The sequence below is a fragment of the Lepisosteus oculatus genome, chromosome 10, assembly GCF_040954835.1.
Source record: "Lepisosteus oculatus isolate fLepOcu1 chromosome 10, fLepOcu1.hap2, whole genome shotgun sequence".
NCBI lineage: Eukaryota > Metazoa > Chordata > Actinopteri > Semionotiformes > Lepisosteidae > Lepisosteus > Lepisosteus oculatus.
The window spans coordinates 6,129,556-6,154,736 of record NC_090705.1 but is presented as its reverse complement, the minus strand read 5'-3'; the positions used below and the strand labels follow the sequence as shown (position 1 = coordinate 6,154,736).

The window sequence follows — 25,181 nt, the reverse complement described above, 5'->3', positions numbered from 1 at the left end:
ATAAATCTGGTATGAATTTTAGGAATAGCAGGTAGCTCCTTTCTTTCACAATGCTTAGGGGGTAGAGACCATTTACTTGTATAAAGCTATAGTTAGCAGCCACATAGAGCTGTTTTGCTCTCACTAAAGTTTATCAGCATGTATTAGCTAACTTTGACCAGCGAAACTGATGTAAATGCATCTTGCAGAGAACACCTTTCAGGTCTGTGTCGTGTGTGTTTATATAAAGAGATTTATGTCACCATCTGTCACTCTCCCTCTCTTATTTCAGACTGAAGAATGCATGGATAACTTCGATTTTGAAATGGCGCAGATGTTTTGCCAGCGTGCTTTAGACCTGGAGCCCACAAATCTTAAGATCCTGGATATGCTTGGCAACATTTGTGCAGAGTTGGGAAATATGGAAAAGGCAAAACAGATATCCTTTTTTAAGAGAAGAACTTTATAACATGCAAGTTCCAAGATGACATGTACTGTACAGTCTGAGTCATTAAACAGTTAATGTGATAAGATGCTTGGTGTAAACCTGACGTAGGGGAAGCTCATAAGATCATTACTATTAAACTATGGAATATAACAGCTTGAAAATGTGGTGGCAGTATCATAAAAAGCTATCACTTTCACTGGAAGTGGTGTGGCGATGCAGAATTTGTACACTGCTGTTTATTTTGGCAGTGAGTAGAGCTGTGTTGTCGGGGTACTTTCTTTATGTAAATAATATATTTGCAAGTAATGTCTTCTAGAATATAGACACAGCGTAAATAAATAAAGAGTCTGTAACATGTGAAGACTTGCAGATCTAAACTGCACTCTTCCAGTAACATTGTAAAAAATTGTGACATGTTTGATCTGACAGCCTTCAAGGAACATATGGAAGTGGTGAATTCTCTTAGGGCACTGCAGTGTTTTAAAACCTGTTCCTGTGCAAAATATTGTAGAAAAGAGATGGTGGTCGTGTTCTCCTTTTAAGTCACATCTCAGAAGCCAACTTTCTAGTTATGTTGAGAAAAATGGAAGCATCAATGGAGACTGAGTTCACAAGGGAATAGGTGCATTGGTTACAGCTATTATCAGTATTTGATGATAAACACACTGAGCCAGGTAGGACTGGGATGGCAGTACATCTCCTTGACTGCTTGCTAAGTGTTCCTGAAGGCCGTGGAGCTCAGTCCAGAAGAAGGTCACAGCAAGTACATGTACCTGGGACAGATCCATTCTGGGATGGAAGCAGTGCAGTACTTCAGCAAAGGCATTGAGATCATGCTCAACCTGTTTGAAAAACAGACACAATTAGTAAGTCCCTCTCCACTATTCTGACACTCTTTTGAATTGTACTGTAATGCAAAATCATCATACTCGGGTGCTTTTGTACATGGAATTCCAATATCTGCAAGTCCAGTATCACTTCAAGTTTAAGTGGCACATTACATAAATTTATAATAAACTGTTCCTGAAAAGAGAAAAATGTGACTCTTGATTTGAGGAAGAGATTTTGATCTCAGTTTAAAAATTGAGCTGAATTGTCACATAGCAGGGAATCAGAAAAAGGAGTGTACACATATCTGCAGTAATACACATGCAGTATATTAGTATAATTCTGTTCTTGCATTTATGATTCAGTTATCTCTGTGTATCAGTTGAATTTGACTATTTTTTTGTTGTTAAGATTTAATATTTAATATTTTGAAAGCAGCAATGTTGGGTAACAAGATCCAATCAGGAAAACAAAAGATTGGTATGTTTGAACAGTTACAAACATGAATTTAAACCATGTGCATAACTTGAGATCCTTGTGAGACAAGTGGAAAGGGAGGTCGCTAATAGTTTTTTAAGGTGAGATAGTCTCTGACCTGTTTGTGCAGTGGGTTTTTTATTTCAGTACTGTTCCTTATAATCCTTCAAGAAGTGGCTTGTGCACATGTAGTATAAACCTTTTTGTGGCCTAATTCTTTGGACTTTTGAGAGCTGAATCAAGATGTAGGTTAACTACAAGAGTGCATATGTTTGTTGTGTTAGAATATTATAATGCTTCTAATACTAGTAATGTTTTTCTTTTCTACTTGAGCAGTGTTGAAAAAACAGAAGACTTTTCAACGAATCTAATGTATAAAATATTGGAATGCAAATGAAGTATTTTCTCTGCATATTTATTGTTTTTGATATTTATGGTTGTGTTTTAGTTGTAGACCTTAATTTGTGGTGCAGCTTCTGAGCCACACTGCATTAGTACAGTCAGTCAGAGCAGGAGAGTCACAGCTCCAGACTTGATCTTCATTTCTTCAACTGCAAGAGAGAACAGAGATAGTATATTTGGACTATCTCAAGGGAGAGTCTTGCCTAATGTTTAATGATGAAACATGGGAAAAACAAAATTGGGGAATTATAATTGGCAATTTTGTAATGCGTAATGAATGTTGACATTTTGACAGGGCTTTTGCAGACAAGCCACTGTTTTCACATGATGTCTTGCTCCTGTGTCTCAGGAAATGTTTTGATGCAGCTCTCTTAAGGTGCATCTACGCAATGACCTAAAAAAATGTCTGATTTGGTTATTTTGTACAGTGACTGTGCCTCTTTGCAACACATATCTACCAAGATTTTTCTTCTACTTACACAAAAATAAATTTTCTACTAAGACTTAACAAGGCTTATTTCTATATTAAGGGAGTGTAATTTTAATTATGCTTTATGGTTAATCATTAATCTGTTTGTCAGTAGTGAAGGAATGTATATAGTCCCTAAATGAAGAATTCTTGGTTGAATACTTTGGAAATCATGTAAAGACGCCGATTTACTGTTGTTTTTTGTTTTTATGCTAGAACAAGGATGCCAATTCTAAGTCTCTGTTTTGTCTTTTTTTTTTCTTTTGAAATTGTTTTACTCGGTTTTTGTACTCAGTTGTCAGGAATTCGGAGTCCAGGGGCACTATTTCTCTCTTGTTTTATATTTGTATTCTGTTTTGTTACTACAGGCAGGATCAGCAGCAGCGGCATTTTCAACCCACGGCCCTGAACTGACAAGCAAGGATATTTCTGTGGCTTTCTGTTCTGTCGCTGAAATTTTCTTCACTGACCTCTGGTATCTACTCTTCTGCATTCATTATGTTGGATGTTATTTTTTCAGCCGGGAGAAAAATCCTCTCTGCTGCCTTGTAGATTAGGTTACAAAAATTTACAAAAATGTTGGGATTACAACATTAGTGTATTGAGAACAGGACAGGAACTTCTTTTGCTTCAAGTCTCGGAGGCACTCTTGTCTTTCTGTAATATGTTTGTTGAAGATTACACTTTAAGAGAAAAACATGATTTACTGATAAGTTTCTTCCATTAAGATAATAGGTTTCAGATGATTATGATTTTATGACTACTTTATTTGGATGACAGATGTGACCAAAATGACCAACGTAGTTTACATTTGCACCCAATTTATAGAATTAAGAAATTTACTGGAGGAAATTATTTTTGCTCAAGGGTGCAACAGCAGTATCTCACCTGGGATTTGTCCTCATCTCCTGCAGTGTTCCATAGATTCCTGGCACAAATATCCTTTTAGTCTCCTAATATGTTTTTCTTTCATAGTTGTTTACATGACTCATAATACATAACCGTTTAGTTAGCTGTTTTCCCAGTTTAGAAATCAGTATTCTAATTCTTCAGTTGTTTCTTGTCAAAAAGAACCAATAGGTGTCACTGTTTCCATGCGTCTCATGCGTGTGCGGAGTCGTGCTCCCTGCTTCACACCTGGAAACCAGGATAAGCCCTGGCCCAGCGAGCTGCTTGTGTGACTTAAATTAGCTACCTGCATACCTGCGCCGCTCTAGTTTCAACTCGCAGTATTGTTTCATTACCCCAGATAAATAGTGCTTCTTCCTGCAGAGGTGTTTTTAGTAATAGAACAAATCTGCCTATATACTTTTATAAAATGTATAAAAATAATATATATGTTAATGTAGATCTTGACATAATTGTGCATATTGTTGTATGCATATGAGTTACAGGATTCAACAAGCATAAAGGTGTTCTGCCTTTCTAGCTTTGTTGATGGAAAGACAGAGGGCATAACATACTTTATGGTAAAAAACAAATGAGAGGATTTTTCTCCACTGGACCATGGGCATGCACCTCTTACAAGCTTGCCAGCAGAATGTACAGCAGCTCTGTGGATCGTGTTTGATCTGGCCAGGCTTGATTTGCCCCCCTAGGTTGGACTGCCTCGCGATGGCAAGTCTGTATCTGAGCCTGGGCACTTTTGCTTACGGCGCCTGTCTAACTGCTGCTTTAGCTGAAATCGAAGATGTCAGCAACAGCTTATGCTTATTTGTTAAATTCGCTATTATAAGTACCCATAGTGTGGGAACATCATGGTGCTTCTCAGGGCAGTCGTGGTGTTTCAATTAATGAATAATTTTACTGATCATATAGCATCTTTCACAACTCTTTGCTACAGAGCCCTTTACAGATTTTTGTCTGGGTTAAAAATATAATAGTAGTTGACCATGAGTTAGATATTGCAGATATGATTTAGTAAAAATTGTTTATATGTGTGACTTTAAGACAGAACAGCAATGTACAAACTGTACAGCACTGTACAAACCAGGACTGACTAGGGGCATAGAATCAGTCCTAATTGGATCCAGAATGTTTAGACAAGTGTAAGAAAAATATTTCATTAAACCAGAATTCATAAGAAAAGGATAAACTAGACATTGGCATTTGGGTTTGGTATTAAACATTTGAAAATGAGAGGGATTTTGACTGTATGATAGGAGTGCATAGTGAAGATAAGAGAAGACTCTGCGTGCAGGGGTCATAGTAAGTTTCTTGTTGAGACATAATCACGTACTGAAATATTACGAAAGTAAATGATTGATCCCAGTTTCTAATGCCTCTCAATACACAGCAGGGATCTTGCACCTGAAAGAAATATGTGATCATTTAGTAAGTTAAATATATGTTTTTTTAACCTCTTAATAATCCATAAAATTTTTAGATTATCTGCTTCAATACATCTACAAACACAGTTACAACACGTTTATCTATGCCTGCTTTTAAAACTGTGCATAAGAGGACAGCATCTTATCCCCATGTCATCCTTTGCAATATATTGCAATCTAACTCTCATTAATATTATGGTAAATACGAATGAATATGACTCAAGCTTGATGTTTGTTTCCAGCATGGAAGAAGGAGCAGCAGAGAAGTGCAAAGAAGCCATTGAAAAAGCTCTGTACTACGAGCCTGCCAACCCTGAAGCCCTGCAGCTAATGGCCAGCTATCTCTTCAGCACTGAAAAGCCTCAGGTGATGCATAGGTTTATTGTGTGTTTTACTGTCATTATTGGGTTCATGACTAATAGCATATACTATGATTTTCAGACACTTTAATTAAAATGACCAACAAAATTGCAAATCAAATTAAAGAAGTATATATTTTTTCAAAGTCTTGTGCATGCCAAGATAACATATTCCTATGTGAAGTAAAGAACCACTATAATGGGCTTTAATAAATGGGCGTTTGATATATTATACTGCAAAGGGTAACACTCAGTTTTTGTCATTGAGGATATTTTCTTGGAAAGGCCAAATGCAAAGTGGCTAATCCAAGGCTATGGCAGGAACTCTAAAACAGTGTTTGCAAGCTTTGTGATGATTGTGTTGTAATAAGCACAGTGATCTGTAGGTGTTTTAAAGAAAACTTTTAAATAATCCCCACACCTGTGGCCCCCTCTGGCTAGAGCGCAAGACGCATACGGGGAATCAGCTGAGTGATTCGTGCGTCAGTGTAACTTCAAGCTGGAGTCAGGGCTTATCGCCGTTTGTGCTATGTAGATACTCTCTGGCAGTGCCGTTCAGTAGAAGGACATCTTAATGTGAGAAAGGCGCCGAACATGATCTGCCAGACGTAGAAGCAGCGCAGGGAGATGTATTGTGCAGATACGTGGAAAAGTCCATGTCTGACAGGAGCTGTCTCCTAGAAGGCACAGGAATCACTTTAAAATGAGCATTAATCTACTCAGTAAATTTGAGGCTGCTTCTTCCACTGCTTGTACTTTCATGGGGTAATGTTTGCCACCTGGTTGTCTGGAATCGACAGGGTAATTTGAATGTAGAGATTAAGATTAACCTGGCAGTAACATTATTGCTTAGGCAGTCAGGTTAAACATCCAGTTAATGCTAAATGAAATTCTCTTTCATCTTCCTGCATTTAAAACATGCTCGTCACAGAGCTACCTTTGTACTTTTTTTTAAACTCTAAATCAAAGTATATGGATATTGAGCCAGAGGTCAAGTAAGTGATTTTTGCAGAGCTGTTTTTAATACAACAATCAGAAAAAAAGTCACCCTTGTTTTTCTCCAGTGACATCTACTACCACTAGATGGCAGACTAGTTTAATAACACAATGTTTTATCCTTTGAAGCTATATAAATTTGCCATTTATTGTAACAGAGCTGTTTATTTTTCTGTTTCTGGTCAACCTAAGAATGTATTTTTATTATTTCAATATCTGAAGTGTACCTGGAAGTCCTCTCCTGAACACTGTCATAAATTAGTGCGTAAATAGTTGATTTGTAAAGTCAAATATGTGCCTCGGCACTGTCTTTAGTCCATGACCTCTTTGGGCCTCTCACCCACGCAGCAGTGCATTAACAGGATTGAGATTTCAGGATGCCTTGCACAGTGTTTGGTTCGAATTTACAATGGGGTGGCTGTGACATTTCACCCTGCTGATCGTTTACAGAGCAATATATTTAAAAGTAAAGGTCTTGTTTATGTGAAACTGTGACCCACCAAGAGTAACTTGCGATCTTCTGAATAGTTCCTGCTTATTATTGCAGTGATAGAATATTATTATCATTAGTGTGTTCGTCTATGAAGTTTGCAGGTGAAAGTAGGATGTGTGAGGTTTGTCTTTCAGTACATACTGTAGGCTCTTTTTGCCATCACACCAGTACTTCCTTGATTTTTGCTTTAGCTATTTACATTTTTTGATTAGGAAGCATAGTAACAGAACATCGTACTAATAACAAATGTTTTTTTTCTATGTGAGAACATGTTTTTTTTGTCTTCATAAAGTACAGTTTTTGTTAATGAATATGATCATGGGATACAGCCTTTCTTTAAAGTCATGTAAACTCTCAATAATTGTATCCTTATCTTTGATTTATCTACTGGAGCTCTGTCAATACCACATACAGTGCCACTAATTGGACCTTTAACAGCCATTTAGAAATGTATTCATATTTTTAATCTCTAATTTTGTTATCCATAGAGCTTCCTCTTCAGTGTTTTGTTTCTAAAGCTAACAGAAAATATATTCACAAAAGCTGCGAATTTCAGCTTTAACCAAAAACCATTTTTTTCCATTACAAGGCATTTCTTTTTAAAACTATTATTTATTATAATATTTAAGAATAGTAATAATAACTTTTGAATTCGAGAAATTAGTCTGTTTCGAATAGAACCTCAGTACGTATGACCGTCTCTCTCAGAAGATTTGTGATGAGCTTCATATTGCCAGCATAATACCATCACAATGCCCTTTAAGAGGCTACATAACATTGTTGTATCGCTGCAACATCCATAATCCCCCACGGCCATTTCTCCAAAATGCATAAAGAGGTACAGACATTTTCATGCCAACACAGCCCTGATCCTAACCTTAACCATAACCCCATCTCCAGCCCTTATCCTACCCATGTCATTTAGCCTAAAACACTACGCGAGAATGGTGGAGGAGGTTCTTTGGGAACATTTTTTAGATTGCCTGAAGATCTTTATTTTTGTCATGACTAAACGAAGGTTTTAATGGTGCAAGAATATTGAGAAGCAGCAAGCTGACAACAGGAGAGTTGAAATGGTGGTGTGTTTTTGCAGGAGGGGAAGGAGTTCCTAATGAGAAGTGTTGCCTTGTGGCTTCCCAGCCTGCGAAAGGATACCGAACCATCGTCAGGGGAAGCACAAGAAGAAACAGAGAATGCAGAAAGGATGCAGGTAAATGTACTGTATAAACTATAAATCATCGGTGGGATGCCGTATTAGGGCATTATATGGGAGTTATATATATATAATTATATTATATGGGAAATTTACCTAACTTTTCATTTCAAAATCCTTCATAAATCTGTTGCATGTACAGATGTTAAGTAAAGAATATAAGACTAATTAGGGCCACTGGAAAAAGTATTGTGTAGTTAATTTGACAAAGATTACTATTTAAACCGTATATTTAACTGTACACACAGAACAGAATTGTTGTGCTAATATTTGTTACTGTTACTGTCATACTGTTTAAGGAAGGGCAGTGTTTCTTTCTTGCCTGTGTTTTGCTTTGTTCAGTGTGCAGCCTTTGATGCCTTTTAATTATTCTCACTGTCTTAAAAATTAATTTGCAGGGACTCCAACTTTTCTCCTTCTAGGAAATTGCACATGCAGTAGTGTAGTGTGGAAAGAACCAAGCAGAGCGTAAAGAGACTCATACTAGTTAATCATTACTGGAACTTGGTGAATTCACTTTGTTTTTAAATGCCTCTTCATATTCCCTTATAACTTCATGTCTGGTTCTATCGTTTGAGCATTGTGTGCCATCTAAAATAAAAAAATCTGAAGCTTTGTATATTAATAATTGTCTAAGAAAACTCTTCACTCACGTTAGGTGTGGTTCAGCAGAATCCTTTATTCATTCGCATCGAGAGGATACAGTCATACAGACCACAAAAAGAGGATAACATGATTTGTTTTTATACAGATTTCATACAAATACGCCTTTACAAAATTCACCTTTCCTTTTGTGAAAAGGAAGTATGTAAATAGAAGGTGTGAAATTTAGGTAAACATTCTGTGGTTATAGCATTAGCGTCAAAACATCAAATAATGTGCCTTTAATTCTTCTTTCATACTGTTGCTAGGTAAAAAAAGGCATGTTAGCAAAGACAAATAGTTGTTATCTTGTACACTTAAAAGGTAAATGCTAAAATTCACAGTATCATTGAATGATTGTTTGCTGGTATTACCTGGGTGTGTGAATGAAAGGTGACCTCCTGACCAGCAGAGAAACACTGAGATGAGTGGCACTCCCCTCCTATTCCCCAGAAGGCCGATAAACTCGTATAGGAGTGGATTCTGTGGATTGGGACACATGGTTTATCCTAGAAGATGAGCAGGAGACACTTTGGAGTCAAGTTTAATTCTTGTGGGTAGTTCTCTCAGGTGACTGTAATGCTTAACTCTTGCTCAGCTGTTAGGAGCAGGCTGAACGTCATGCAGGAATGGACTATTATGGTACAATGTGTTATCGTCCATATTTCATGAAGTTTATTTTTGGGGAAGATCCTGGAAATGGCAATTTTCATGTCATTTTAATTTCATATCATATTTATGTGATAAAAGTCATGCAGTTGCATAAAAGCCTATCTTTTATTTGCATTATGTAGTATTTCTTTTATGTACCCATCCCAGGTACTGGTCTTTGTACTCAAACTGAGTTGTTTAATTGTAATCAATGTTTTTTTTTGCTGTAGTGAAAGAAAGTACATACAATAAGTCATGTTGAAATACCTTTTAATGATTAAACGGTTAAAGAACTCTAATGCTGCTACCAATAACAGTTGTAATAATTCGAAAAAATAGAACATCATGACTTCTTCATCAAAGCAAAAGAACAGAAACGTATGAGTGGAGGCCATTTGGCCTGTATCGTGTTCGATTGCCGGTAATTCATTGATCTGAGGATCTCATTGTGCCATTTTTTTCAAAGCAGCCAGAGTATCAGCTTCAGCAACATGGCTGAATAGCTTGTTCCATACTCCCATCACCCTCTATGTAAAGAAAAAACTTGTCTCCTTCAGTATACTTCCCCAGAGTTGGCATTGGTAGCCCCTGGTTGGTGGTTCCCTGTTGATAACAATGTTGATTCCTTTTTGTTTCCATGCATTATCTAGGAGAGTAACAGGATACAACACTCCAGTCTTTTTCATAGGTGGCTTTTTGAAGCTCTGTGTCTCATGTAATTAGCCCTATAATGTAAGTGGACATTATATGAAAGCAGAAAAAAACTAACTAAAAATATGTAATTGGGATGCTTACAGTATGTCTTTAGTAATTTTTTGCCCCTTTCATATAATGGCCATTTGCATTATAGGGCTAATTACATGAGAGACCCAGGTGAACGTACTATTTAAGAACCAGAGGTTATTTTGTATGTTAACAGATGATGGCAGTATCACACTAACTTAAACACAACAATTTCTATATGCAGACAATTGTTTTTTTTCTTAAAAAGTATTTGATGTGACCAAAAACAAATAGGCATTTCTGATATATTACACGCACATTAGAAGGAAAGGCTTGTGTATTACATCTGATTAAATTTTGGGGTCGTGGGGCTGCATTTTTATGTGGCTTCTACATCTAAGGCTGAAAATGCTATAAATTTGTGAAATTTTTTATAAATTATTAGAATGTTCTATACAAAATTTCTAAAAGTGTTAATACATATCGTATGTATCCATTTGTGTATGCATAGATAAGATTGTGTGGAACTAGTATAGTGTTCTCTCTACAGTTTAAGCATTTGCAGTGAGTTGCACTTAAAATTATTAGTGCATGTGTATGTGTTAGTAGATTATTATTGTTAAAATCTAATGCCCATTTATACCCCTGGTGTGGGTGGTAACAAAAATAAAAAGTATAATTTGTCTATAAAAACTACTTTTAAAGGCACTATATAAAAAATATTATTATTTACATTATTTTATATTAGCAGACAAATTGACTATGTCTTGGAGTAATATTATTACAAAAATGGTAATGTTAATGGGGAACTGCAGTCCCAATTTCTCAGACCGGTTAATAAATCTCGGTAACAAAATAAATTATTTTAAGGTATCACAATTTTTAAAAAAAATCCAAATTAAGCACAAAATTGTGAACTTTGTGAAAGTATTGGGCAGTCTCCATGTTGTCAAAAACCCCTGGTGTTGTTAAGGACAAATTTGCAGGAATTGCGATGTGAAGCAGCCCTTCCTGCTCTCTAGTCACTGTAATTCCTAATGTAATGTGCGAGCAAATAAATACAGGTTTGTGGCAGAAATGTTCCAATGCGATTTGCTAACAAGTAAGTAGTATTTGTCAGCAAAACCCTCTCAAAGCAACAACAATATTTGTGTCAGATTAAAAGAGATGTATTCACAAGCCTGCTTGTTTACAGTGTAAAGGGGACGCTTCATCTCACTGGAAGTTCTGATGCCTCGTTCTGAATGGCTGAACGTAGAAATTCAATCTATTTTGTGATGTAAATGGAAGGTTTTACACATTACTGTGTACAGTTTACTTAACCCTGAAATGTAAAAATCGCATTGTAGTTCCCCTTTAAGTAGCTGGGAATTGATATCTGAACTATGTTTTTTTTAAATACATTCACATAGGGAGTTTCTTGATCCCTCACTGGTTTAAAGTTACTGAACCATCATAAGTCTCAGCATTATAGGAACTAACTGCTAATCTGCGTAGGAAATCTATATACTTTAAGAGTTAATGTCTGGAAGCCTTAACAAGAACATTCAGTTCTGAAGATTGCTGGTGAACCACACCATGTATTAAGAATCACCATCACTTGAAATTTACTGCAGAAGCAGAATGAGCACCAAGGAGAAAGTGACAAATATTATACCAGATTTTTGTAAAATGTACATAGAATTTTGTTTTCTTGCTTGGTGGTATTTTTTAAATTTTTTGTTTGTGTATTCACTCTTAATTTAACCATCATAAGCTGATGCCCACCATATAAAGCCAAAGGAATGAATTTCAGGCACACCCATGAACAAGCTGTTTGACAGGCTTCTGTTTTTGTATCGGAATCCCGAAAACATGCAGTGAAGAAAAAAAAGTTAATCATGGGGATCAGGCAGTTTGAGCAAATGTTGGTTGGACCAGTGCCCTCAGAGGGCCAGTAAATGAAAAAGCAAATTACATCAGACTCTTTTTATTAGCTTCAATTTGTATACTTCATCTCTTATTTCCATTCTCAGTTGGTAATACTTTCCATATTTGGCAGCCCCAATGTCCTGCCTCAATCCCACGGCCAAATCGAGCCAATAATGGAACTCCGTCTAACAGTTCCATTATTTGTCCATCAGTGAATTATCCATTGTCTTAGAACAGGGACAAAAAGACACCTAAAAAAAGAAAGGAAGGGGATAAACAATCTCTCAAAAATAAAAAAATAATAATCAAAAAACTCTTTGGTTATCAAAAATCCCTCTGCTTAACTAAATGGGTAAATGTTAAGTCCAGTCAGTTAAAAACAATTATTTTGGTATTGCGTGGAATGCGGCTAGGCATTCTAAGAAAATCAATTCATTGTGGCTGTGTAAAAAATCATGAAGTAGCCCACATGGCTGCCTCCTTAGTCTGAATGTGTGCTGGTGTGTGGTTTAAATGACATGGCTGATTTTTAATCCGTCTGTCACTGATTGTAGAGACAGCAATGATGACTTTTTGTTTGATGATTTGTTTTTTCTTTGGTTATGATAACTACTGGATCAGCGCAAGTGCAATGAGTGTGTTTCAAGGCTTAGATAACTCTCATCTGCAACAGCTTTTGATAAGAGACAGGCGTGACTGGCTATTAGTGGCAATTGCGTGTAAAATATTTGGACTAATTTTTGAATGACAGACAAAATTATAATTGAATTGTAATTCATAGAGCTGTGTGAATCTTCCCCAAAAAGCATGACAACCATTAATTATTAAGCTCCAGTGGATAAGCACCTCGCTTATCCAGTGAAAAGAAAAGCCCGTAGCTGAAAAAATGTGAAATGGTTCAAACCATAGTGGAATGGGAGTCTTATTGCCGTCTCAGATGAGCTTTACCAGAAGCCAGCTTACCCTGATGCACTTTATCTGCAGGAGAAACCAGTCCATTGTGGAGCTGCAGAAACAGGGACAATTCAGAATATCTGAACCAAGCTTGCCACCACTAGGAAGGAAACTAGAGTAGTGAGAGTGAACCTGTGTGCACACAGGGAGAAGGTGTAAATGCCACACACACAAATGGGCTTGGAATTCAACCCAGGAACGTATTTCACCATGCTTCTCTCACAGGACAAGGCCTGGATCTTGCTAACTCCCAGTCCAGACTGCTGTGACTGCATTGATTAGATCCTAACTTCGTAGGCTTTGGCAAGCTCCACTTTTTTTTCTTCAGAATGGCTGGAGTGTTATATTGCATCACCTATTAACCTTTGAGATGAAAAGCCCCACTCGACACCTTCATTAAAGTCACATCTCCACACACCTTGTGCAGTGATTCATCAGATGGCATATTTTATTATGTTTTCAGGCACTGCTTTTCAGTGCTTTTCTCCCCCCTGAAAAACTCTTGAGGATATGAGCTTAAAATTTTGAACATGTTCTGCTTCTGTGGAGAGTTGTGTTCAGACAATTTCCTCTCTCATCAAAAACCATTTTGAACACTGGGAGAATTCTTGTTGTTTTGAAGTATGCTGAGTTTCCATTTTTTTCTTATTCTTTACTGAAGTTTTTGCCCCCAAGTGTTCTCCTGAAACAGTGGCATTTATTGTCCTGTGTGTCTCATCTTTCATCTTAATAACAGTGAACAGGTGGCAGTGCAAGTGCAAAAATTTTCCTGCCTAGGACCTGCTATACATTACTAACGGTGTGGCTTTTCATTTGGGTATATTTTAAGAACTTTCTAAGACTTGCTGGGCAGGTCACTCCGTCATGACTAATTTGCAACAAACACACAAAATGTGCAAGTAAATCAAAGGATATGCAAATATACAGGTTCATAAGTAATTATAGAATGTGTAGCCCTTATTTGATTTGAGTCAGAGAAACTGTAGTGCAGCAAACATAGTTTAGTATAGTCTTTTAGTAATCTTACCTGTACGGATGTGCAGTAAATTGTGCATTTCAACCTTTTGCTTGTATTGGAGCCCCTATAATACACACGGTTGTAAGAAATACTGCAAATCCAAACAAGTAAGTTGTTAAGTACAGATAACACTATCTTGGTTTCTAAAAGTACAACTACATTTATCATTGTTTTATATACTTTTAAGTTTTAGTACGAGGTATAACTGTAAGGAGCAGAAAATGTAAGGAGGAAATCTTGTAGTAAATCTTGATGTTGACACTCGCTTATGTGGTAAAATACTGTGGTGCATTACTATTGAACTTTTTCCTGGGTATGGGTTTTGCCTGATATTAAAAAGTGTTCTCTGTTGCTTTTTAATGTGCAAATGTTTCATGTATCATCTGTAAAAAAACTACTACAGTTACATGCAAATATATGGTTACATTTTCAAATAATCTTTTCTAGATATGGATAAGGCTTTTCATTTGTTACTAAAATCATGCTTCTTATGGAACTGAGGACAGGGATGCACTCTTTGACTTGTTTCCAAGCACGGAAATCACTTTCATGCGGCATTTGCTTTTTAAATGGGCTTTTATGTTGCTGAAATGAAAACAAGGACAGCTTTTTAAAAGTGGTTGTTAGCAGAAGCTTCATGACTTTAGTTTCCACAAATTGCAGAAGGGCAAAGGACCTCACAAAACATAAATGTGGAAATGGGTTTAGTGTACTGGAGAGTGTAGTTATAGCAGCTGCTCTGCCCTTTAACTTGAAACGTTTCTCTCAGAATTGTTACCTTTGACTTTCTGCACTTAACGGGTATAGAAGTATATACAGTAGTGATGCACAATGAAACTGCATCATCATATATTATTTACTTGTAAATTAACCAATCTGGATTGCAATAACTGCTACCCACAGACTTTTCACAGTTGTTGAGTGGTTGTTTCATCCAAATACCAACCTTGTGATACTGTACGTCAGATAATTGCCCGAGAAGCATTATTCCTTGGGACAGCAAAATGACCTCAAGTCATGTGATTTCACAAAAATACCAGGGTCTGTCAAGTTAAATTTGACAGAATATTTTGAAGATTCTGTTTAAATAGCCATTCAAAAAAATGCATTTTTAAATTAACATAAGAAAACATAAAAATATGGGAGTATGGAACAAGCTCCACAGCCATGTCAATACCCTGCCTTCTTTTAAGAAATGTCCCTTGGATTAATAAACTAGTAAATACCCAAATGAGCAGGATGAGCCAAATGGCTTTCTCTCATTTGTAAACTTTATTTTCTTGACCATTCCCTGCTAGAGCAATTAAGATTGGTTGCTGTTGGCATGATCAGAGGTAGGCTGTCAGTGAGAGATGTTGCCCAGAGAATTGTTCTGCTTCAACAATTAGCAGATTAGTCCAGAGAAAGCAGGAAATTAGCTCTGTGAGAGACATGGAATGCTGTGAAAGGTCACCACAATGTCTGATCCATCTGCATAATCGTTTTCAGACTGCATTGACTACAGTACAAAAAAATTACAGGATGGATTAACCCATGCATCAGTCAAATGGCTAACTGTAGATTTCCTTCTGCATAAAAATGATGTGCATGCTCGGGGGTATCATTGACAACTGAGAGATAAAATCAGTGTGTTCTGTGAGCCAGAGAAGACACAAAGTGGTTGGAGTAACAGGTTGAGTGTTTTATGCTGTTTTATGCTGTTTTGCCCTTGGCTTACCCAATGGAAGACAAAGTATGTGAAGAGTTTGTGGTAGCACTACACTGTTAAAGCCAACTGATGAAGTTTTGGAAGTGTGACAGTGTGAGGAGAAAACACCTTTTACATGCGGGGCGGGGTCCATTGATCCAGACCAAGAGTAAATTTGCTGATCAGTGATACAACAACAAAGTCCTTCAGTCCACTGGTTTCCCATTCTTGATGGGCAATCCAGAAGTATTGATTTTCTTGCAGAACTACACATCGCCACTCAGACCTAGGATTACAATGGAGACATTTCTCAAAAACATTGCTGAAGTCTTGCTGTGGACAGCTTTCCTTCCTGACCTGAGCCCAACAGCGCATCTGTGGGACCAGTTTTTATACCATCCGTAAGAGACAATCACAGTGGGCCAGCATTCAACAGCTGGCTGCAGCTGCATAGCAGGAATGGAGAACCATCTCAGAATTCTGTACAGAGGCTGATGAGGTCTATGGGTCAATGTCATGATTCTGTTAATGTTCAGAAATCCTTTTATTTTGACACTGTCATTCTTAAAACCTGACCCATTGATATATTTAATTTATATGAATACATTCATAAGACATGAATGTTGCAGTTCTTTTGTACATCAGTGTAGTTATGTTGATGTACGACAAGTTATTTTTGTGTTTCCGAAATACTATAATACTGTTAATCACACAATTGATTAATGGTTACTGTAGACGAGTGCATCATAAAAGAACTGTCGTCTCCTAATACCTACAAGAACTGTCAGGCCTACTGTAATTTGTTTTAAAATTGGCATTTTTCAAGTGTGTCTGGGCATCTCCATAGGAGCAGAGATACCTAATTGGGAGCACATTTTAGCTTAAATCAGGAGAAAACTCAAGATGTTCACTAAATGAGAACAATTTCTGTTCTGCAAGAGGAGGCTGTAGCCAGCAGTATGGAATACAGATTCCAATCTGTCATTTTGATCCCTCGCCCTGCTCTCTGTTCACTTTTAATGACTCAGTGTTGAAATTCCTATATCTCTTTTCCACTGGAACTAGAGGTACTGAGACTATTCTGCTGACAGTTTGCTGAGCGAGGTCTATACCAAGCTGTGAAACTCATAACACATTTGAATAGTACTTGGAGCCAAGGCAGGCTGTAGTTGGGTTGTTCATGTTTGTTATTACACTTTGTTTTTCATCTTTATGATTCAGTCGCACTTGAGAAAGGCAGCGTGATCTACAGGGAGTCAAGAGTACTGAAGCATTTGTTTGAGATTGTTTGCTATTCTGTTTGTGATCCAAATAAACAAGGTCAAAGAAGTTATATCAATACTGATGTAGAGTGACACAGAATCCATGATAAATGATTAATGAATAGGCTCCACCCTGTAATATTAATGCTGCCGAGAACTAAAGTAAAGTTCAAAAGTTACAGTTAAAGTTCATTTATTGTCATTATTCTCATACACAGGTATATAGTATAACGAAATGCCATTTAGGCAACTCTCAGACAGTAAGTAGTACAAAAACAAACAATACAATTTTATAAGAAAAGAAAGACAAAGACGACGGGCAATGTGCAAAACTAAACAGGAAACAGGTATTGTGCAAAACAACATCAGTTGTCCAAAATCGTACATCAACAGAATGAAATAAAGGATAGAAAATCATGGGGAGTGAACTTTTTGACACGTGAGGTAGAGGTAGATGTTTCTGAATTTTAATAAAGAGAGAAGGCACTGTAAGGGTTCAGATCGTGGGTGAGAGAGGCTGGGAGTTGAATAGTTTGAAACTGTCTCTGAGTCTGGTAGTCCAGGCCCGGATGCTCTGGTACCATTTTCCAGATGGTAGAGGGTTGAACAGTCTGTTGCTGGGGTGTGTGTGGTCTTTGATAATGCTTAGAGCTGTCCTCAAGCACAAAGTAATATTGTTCTTCAGTAGTAAGTACTGATATACTGTTAAAAAACCGAGCACTTATAACTGCAACAAAATCACAAAGTTATCGAGAAAAGAAAATATTTTTTTTTATTCCCAGGTGCATTTCAATAAACAGATATAACGGGTGAATTGGCAGTTGGTGTTGTCATGTCTGCTTCAACATACAAATGAACGCAGGGAGGCATTTTTCTCTTGATAAATGGGGCGTATCGGTCCCTTTCTGTGTGATTTTGATTTCCAGGTTTTCCATTTAACAGATTAAGCCTCTTCATCACTTGAACCAAGTCAACTCGCTGGCTAAAGAGGTGATTAAGCGCCTGTGCAATAGTCAAAATCACTGGAGTGTGTCACGGTCACTCATGAAAAAACCTGATCAATATCCAAATTTTATATACTTTGTTTTATCCAAAATAGTGTTTTTTCTCTGTTGTTTATTATAGTTGCATTTGTGTTGAAAACCTGTGATAGCATCAGAATACTTATCAAGAATTATAATAAAGAATCTTATCAAGGTTCTGAAATTTGCAAGCACTGATACAATGACCAAAACAACAGACAAGACGACTTAAAATGGGTATAATTACCTGTATGTAACCCATAACAAGCCACCAGTCACATTTTGTCAACAGCCATGCAGATGATGAATTGCTAAACATGAATAAGATTTCATATTAAAACAATTTATCAATGTTTTCTATAACTACAGGAGGAATTCTATTTGCAATTAATATTTTCAGACTGTTTAGTTAAACGTTGTTCAGACTGTACGTTGAAAAGGTTACACAGGAGATCAAACATATTACAAGTGGCATGAAGACTATTAGCGGATTGGACACTGAGGAAGTTTGAACTGTTGGACCTACAGCATTGCTATGGAATTTGTACCCTCTGGGTGATGTCACTTGTATTGACTCTTTTTAGTAAAGAAGTCTTGCAATGTTTCCCAGTGGGAAAGCTGAATCTAGGCACTGTAAACAGTCAACAGGCTTGGAAAGAAATTTGGCAGAGTCTGTGCTGAGATGACGGAAAGCAGCGTGTCAAGCAAAGTTTAAGATTGATAGAAACAGTCAATGGCCATGGCATTCTCGTGTGTGAAGTTGACACATCTCTTATTTCCTGAGCCACAGAAATTTCAAATTCAATTTATTGGCTGTATTGTTCTGGTATGTTTCTAATTAAAAAAAATCACAGCTTTCCTTTTGTTTATTCTCTTAATTATGAGCTCCACATACTTGCAGCATGGCTTGCAGATTGTATGGTAATTATAAACCCTAATCGATGTGTAATTTATTAATTTATTAAGATGGAAGAATTTTTTTCCCCAAAGAGGCTGCATTCTAAGCTCACCATCTATTTTCCTTAAGATCTGCAAGCTACACCAGCATTCTAATTACAGCTGAAGCTCCCAGCCAGTTGTCTCCAATCATGCTCCAAATGAAAAAGAGATGAAGTTAATATTTCAATTATTTTCCAGCCAAGAAATTCAGGCCTGTGTACTTTTATAGATGTGAAGAATGAAACACTTTGTTTTCTGTACTACTGTGTTCAGACTATAAACTGGCAAGATTAGATATTTTTACTCTGTCTCAGCCTTGCTGAATTGGTAGCACAGATGTACTGCTGTTGTTAAATGCTTGTTTTCCTCTGGACTGTCTGTTTTACTTCTTGCTGATCATGGTTATGTCCCTCTCCTGAAAGAGTAATTTTATCTAGGACCTACACCTGTACTGGTCAATCGTCAGACACTCAATCTCTCTCGCTTATAACAAATCACTGACATTTTCTTTTCAGCTCCTAACAACATCATAATGTTTTCTTATGTCCCCTGTAATGTTGTGTTATCATCTTCATTTAAGGTAATTTGTTTTTCTACACATTTTTCTTCTCTTTGCGATCTGTTGTATAACTTGTAAGCTAAAAAATGTGCACCTTTTTGTTTTTCTCTTTCTCAAATATATGAACAAACGTGGATGTTCAAATTCTCATTTTCTCAGATTCTCGCGTATCTATAATATACGTACACTACTTATATAGGTTTATTACCTTTAGCCATGCAACATTAAGCATCCATCCTGTTCCACAATATGTGTGTTTTTTCGCATCGGGCTGTAACAGCTGTATTTCTATGTAAAAACATTCAAAAAATTCTGTCCTGGAAATTAATTGGAAATTCATGTAATCAATATTACAGAAGTGTATTGTAAAAAAAAAAATGTTTTTTTTTTCTTTTCTAGAATGAGATTCCACCATATGAATCCAGGATAACCACTGCCAAGCTACTTATTGAAGTCGAGGAATTTGAGGTGTGATTGCTGCTGCTTTTTTCCTTTGATGGCATGTTTTATTAATTACTGTAGAAAACAAATCATTGTCCTCTAAAATAATGAAGCTGCTGACTACACGTACACCATTTTTATTTTTTGTGTCTCATAATTTTGGAGGTTGTAAATTTATGATAAGATGATAAAACTTCGCTCAAGTAGGTTGAAGGTTGAAGCCGAATCTTTTTGTCGCTGATGAAAATGAAAAAATAATAGAGATGTCTTAATTACGTTTTTCAGAATACATTAAAAAATGAAGGTGGTTCTCTGTCTGGTATTTTAGTGCTACTTCACTTTATAAGCTATAATGATGGCTGTCCAAAAGGTCTATTTTAGTTTTTAAAAAGGAAAAAAATGCATTGTCAAAGTGGCACCAATAAAGCCTTATAAAATACAATGTTCAAGAACGTCAAAGTGCTGGACGTGATGTACTTCTGACAAGTAGGAGGGGGTGAGGAATACACAGTTGTACAATATGTGTAGTAATTTGTATTCCTTTAAATGTCACTAGCTGGGATTTTCTTGTAAAAAATAAATCAGACTTTGCCTCCTCCACAGGCAGGGAACACATGAAAAGTGGCAGGCACTGCTATGTCTGATAAATGCATTGAAGTCAGGTAGTCTGCCATGCTGGCCACAAACTAAAAAGAGATAAAAACTGCATTAGCCGAGGTAGGTGACTAATGTGGTAACAGATGTTCAATCAAATAAGGATGTCATTTTGTTAACTAATTTCTTTAAACTCTGTTGTAATACATAATTAGGCTGTGCTATAAAAAAAAGTAATCTGTATTTTACAGGGGGTTTTAAAACTATTTTTATGTGCCATTTATACATACTTTTATTTTTGGTTGTGTTTAGTTTTTTTTTATGTTTTACCTTCACAAAAGCAACACATATCCTGACGGCACTGGGTCTACCTTTTTCTTGTTGGGTCTCCCAATACCTCTCCAACACAGAGTTTTCAATAACACTCCCTTTTGTTTCCTGAAGATTCTTCTGTTTATCTCATTTCTGTTGGTCGCCCGGGCTAGTCCCAATTTCTGAGCGCTAGAGTTTCACGCTTGTTTCTTATTGCTGCTCTGCCCATGTCTTTATTATCCAAGTAGAATATAGAGAGCCTGGGGAACAGAGACTATACTGACTGATAGGCTGGCTTGATTCATTTTTTTCCCCTTCGTTGAGGACAGAAGGTGAAAAGAAAGTGGTTGATGCATTATTTAAACTGTGTTATTTCAAATGACAAACAGAATTTCACAGGAGTCTTGTAATATTTATTTCACTCACTGTCAACTGGTCTGATGTAAAAGGCCTTTAGGGCTCCTTAGCATTTGCTAGTTTTTAGTCTGGGGCAGTACCTCATGCAGTGCTTTCATTTATCAGACAGCAGCTTAAAGGTGAGCTTGGAGCACAGTGTTGTGTGTGCACACTTACTCTGTTCTTAGGAAAACTAAAGCAGTTTAACAGAAGGGTTTACAAATTTATCTTTGTTTAGAAAATTACAGCCCTGACTGTCTAAGAGTTATTCTCCAAAGGAACGCTAGGCTAACTGTCATTAACTGAGTGTTGGGCTGGAGGCGTTGGGTAATAAAGTCAGCTTAGAAAGGACAGCAAAGAGCTGTGTAAGTGCAACATCCCGCCATTTAGTTACGGGAGCCTTCGCTCTTGTTCAGATTTATGGCTCCTTGCAGTTGTACAGCAGTACCTGTCATTATCAAAACTGAAGCACGAATTCTAACTGGTGAAGTTAATATTCTCCAAGTTCACAGGACTACAAAAATTAATATAGCATCCCGGGGCAGGGCTGCTTGCACGAGTCAGACAACCTCAGAGCTTAACCAAACAAATAATCCATAATGAGAAATCAGGAATGCAAAGGGCAAAGGTCACTTTAGATGCCCCCTCGGAAGACTTGATAAAGTTATTGGCATTTGCCAGATAATAAAGCAGCCTGAGATTGCTCATCGTTTGGTAGAGTCCTCATTTGGTTTGAGTACAGCCTTCCTCCATATACAGGCAAATCGTGCTTCAGTACTTGTGCACAATTTTCTAATAATAATTTCTAATAAAGTAATAATAAGTTTTTAGGAGGAGTCTCAGTTGGACCGAGATTGATCCAGGCATCAGTTATAGTTGGCAAGGAAATGGTTTTGACTTAGTCTCTAGTAGGATATAGAATTTCAGGGGCATACTCTTAAATTTGGGATTGCTTAGCAGGTGGCTGGCTAAAGTAAGGAAAAACCTAGGAGCAGATAGCCTTTGAAATGATTAGATTAATGACATGTTTAGAACAGTGAATTGAACATACTCTACTTTGCTGTATTTAGAAGTTGTTTGAAAGACACTCTTACTGCCATTTAAATAATGTGATTTTGGGGTCTGTTTTTTTATCAGAGGTATATCTACAAATTACCCTCTTCAGCTTATAGACCTGCTGCTGTGTAAACTGCTTTTGGCTAAAATATTGTATTCATTGATTCTCATTAAAAAATACTGCACAAATACTGCCATTATAAGAAGTAATACAGTATGATGTTGGAGGAAAATAGCTTTGTCTAAAGCTGCTGTTTGATTGAAGATAAACCCGATCAAAATGTAAGAGTTGTTCTCAAAAAGAATGCTGGGCTTGATGAGTTGTTTATTTGTGAAGAAAGTCAGCATCATGGAACTGTGAATTTGATCGTTATAATTCACGTGTGAGGTGCTAAGCATAACTTCAAGGCTTCCTGCTGTTTTCTTGTCTCCATGCTGTGACAATATACGACGGGTATCTTCTATTGTTAATTGACAAATCTAATTGTCAATTAAGGAAATTAAAACTTATTTCCAGTATCTTTTTGTTTGGTTAGGGCTGTAATTTAAAGACTATTTTCTAAGACTTCTTTTGGAAAATTACATCATATTAGGCAAATTGGTTACTGGAACCCTGCATCGTGCTCCAATTAGAATGGGCAGTTTTTATTACCTGAAGAATTGTGTTAATTGATTGAATTACTGCTGCTAGGAATGCAACTGCTCCTGCTACTACTGATCTCCTGGGAAATGTACTGCACTGACTTTTATTAGTATCTGATTGAATTTCAGCGTGAACAGAGGAGTGAACCTTTACAACTTATGGCGGCATTCATGATCACAGAACTACATACTTGCTATGGTCAGACGTATCTCAATATTATGAAGTAACAGACATACTCCTGCACATGCCCAGTTTTTCAGCTGCAGTTGTGCAATTTCACTGGGGCAGTGAATCATTTTGGTTTCTGCTTTGGCAGTTTCTCACCTCTTCAGACAAATGTTTTACCCTTGACAGAAATCTGGATTTGTTGTCTCAGAAAACATTTCAAATGAAGGTGCTGCTGTGTTTGTGCTGAGTCAATTCTCTTTTTAGGCTGGGAATATTGTAATAAATGATTTAGGTCTGCAAGTTTGCTGCAAGAATAATTTGCTGTATGACTTCTGTTTTATTCATCACTATGGAATTCAGTCTCTGTGTGAGATTTGTATAGATTATTAACATGGGAAGAAACCCCATGGGTCCCTGCCTGTAGTCTCTGTGTTAGAGTTCACCTTTCTCTTTGACATGCCTATGATATAGAACTTTTTTTGTAAGAGTAAAGACCAGTTCTGAATTTATATAGTACCACAGCTTTCTGTCGTACATGTTTATGTTATTCCAGAAAAGCCTTTGCTTTAAAAAAATTTATGTATTTATTCTGCTTGCAGGCTAGTTTGGGAGGATAGAAACTACTTGTCATTTTGCAGTCTTTAATCCATTCTTATCAGAATGTTCAGATTCTTGATCACTACAACACAAGGTAAACTACACTTGAGCGGTCAGTATGAAGTGTTGTAGTAGCTAATCCATCACATTTACCAATGTAAGCCAATTGACTCTATCAGGTGTTCCTTGTCATTAGCTTCATTTGTTACTCCCTACGCATCCATTAAGTGAAAAGGCTAGTTTTTGTAGTACACAATACAGATCTATCAGGATCTATTAACTGTTATCTTAAAATAAAATGGCTGCGATTTCAGTAGAATATGACTATAGAATTGTTTCTGCCTAAAGAAGGAAAATTACAGAGTGAAAAGAACAGCATGTAAGATTGCCGATGCAGGTAAAATGGCAACATCTCTTTTTCTATATTATCCAAAGTATGCTGATAGTTTCGCTTCCCAGATTTATTGAATTTATTGTAAAGTGAGTTAAGCTGGTTCTGATAAATGTTCTGAGACCTGTGCCTCCATATTCTTAATGAAATGTCCTTGTTCATGTTTTAACAGGAAAGATTCTGCGTGTTTTCACTTGAAATAAAGATGAAAGCAACACACTTCAGATACTTTTCTGATCCTGAAAAGGAATGCATTTTTATAACCTTTAATTTCAAGTCATTTTTTAATCTAAGCTTTAATCTAATTTTCTAAGCTTGTTATTTTAATATTTTAAGATCTGGAAACACAACACAGTGGTGTACTTCTTAGTGCTGTAGCAGTAGTTGCCTGTACAGAAAGAATGAAGAGACGGCAAATTCCACTTGATTTGAAAACCTGGAATAAAATTCCCAGAGGATGACTTACAGTATAGTATTCCAGTACATTAATTGCTTCTATTAAGTTGATTATCTAGTGTCGCAGTTACTAACTTCAACATAAAAAGTGAAGTAATACAGTGTAGGTGGGGAGCTGCGTAAGCATGCATAGGCTGCAAAGCAACAAGTAATAGGTTTATTCCATGCTGAAAAGAGAAGAAAGAAAACACATTGTTTCAGTTGTGGAGCCTTCTTCAGGTGTGAAGATTGCGTACTACAGTGTAGGTTGTTTCTGAATACATACTGTATACAGTGTAAGTGCCATTACTTTCTTGGTTATGAAACAATGCATGCTCAGTTACAATTCTTTTTACAAATTTCAGAAGAAAGTAAGCAGAAATAATGGTAGCAAGATGATTATGTTTGTGCCTCTGATGTGCTGACCTTGAGTGTTTTTCCACATTTCCAATGATTATGTGTGTGTTGGCTCTTCAGGAAGTAATGAGAGGCGGAAGATTGCAGTCGTCTGTTTATTTATTTAGATAACACAGAAATATTTGAGGTTTGAAATGCCACTGCTAACACACAGGACTTCTGTAGAAGAGACAAATATGCCTGTAAGTCACACATGGATTTTGATATAAAGGACAGAAAAGATGAACTCAGTACTTAGGTTGTGTACCCGAGAATGTAAATGAAAACAATGATTTTACACAGTTCAGCTTGATTAAATATGACTAATGTTAAAGGTAAATGTTATGATGCCTTAAACAGACTACTCCTTATTGAAATAAGTGACTTTCA

General features: G+C 36.7%; 1 protein-coding gene across 2 annotated transcripts in view; it reads left to right on the top strand.

Annotated features, from left to right (window-relative positions):
• LOC102685061 (uncharacterized) overlaps positions 1–25,181 on the top strand; it is a 178,484-nt gene that overhangs the window by 3,669 nt on the left and 149,634 nt on the right. For both annotated transcript variants that reach the window (XM_069194788.1, XM_015358219.2), the window contains exons 3-8: positions 272–418; positions 1,144–1,293; positions 2,972–3,078; positions 5,176–5,299; positions 7,875–7,991; positions 19,762–19,830. In XM_069194788.1, the coding sequence (XP_069050889.1) occupies positions 272–418; positions 1,144–1,293; positions 2,972–3,078; positions 5,176–5,299; positions 7,875–7,991; positions 19,762–19,830 (714 nt within the window). The remainder of the gene's footprint in view (positions 1–271; positions 419–1,143; positions 1,294–2,971; positions 3,079–5,175; positions 5,300–7,874; positions 7,992–19,761; positions 19,831–25,181) is intronic.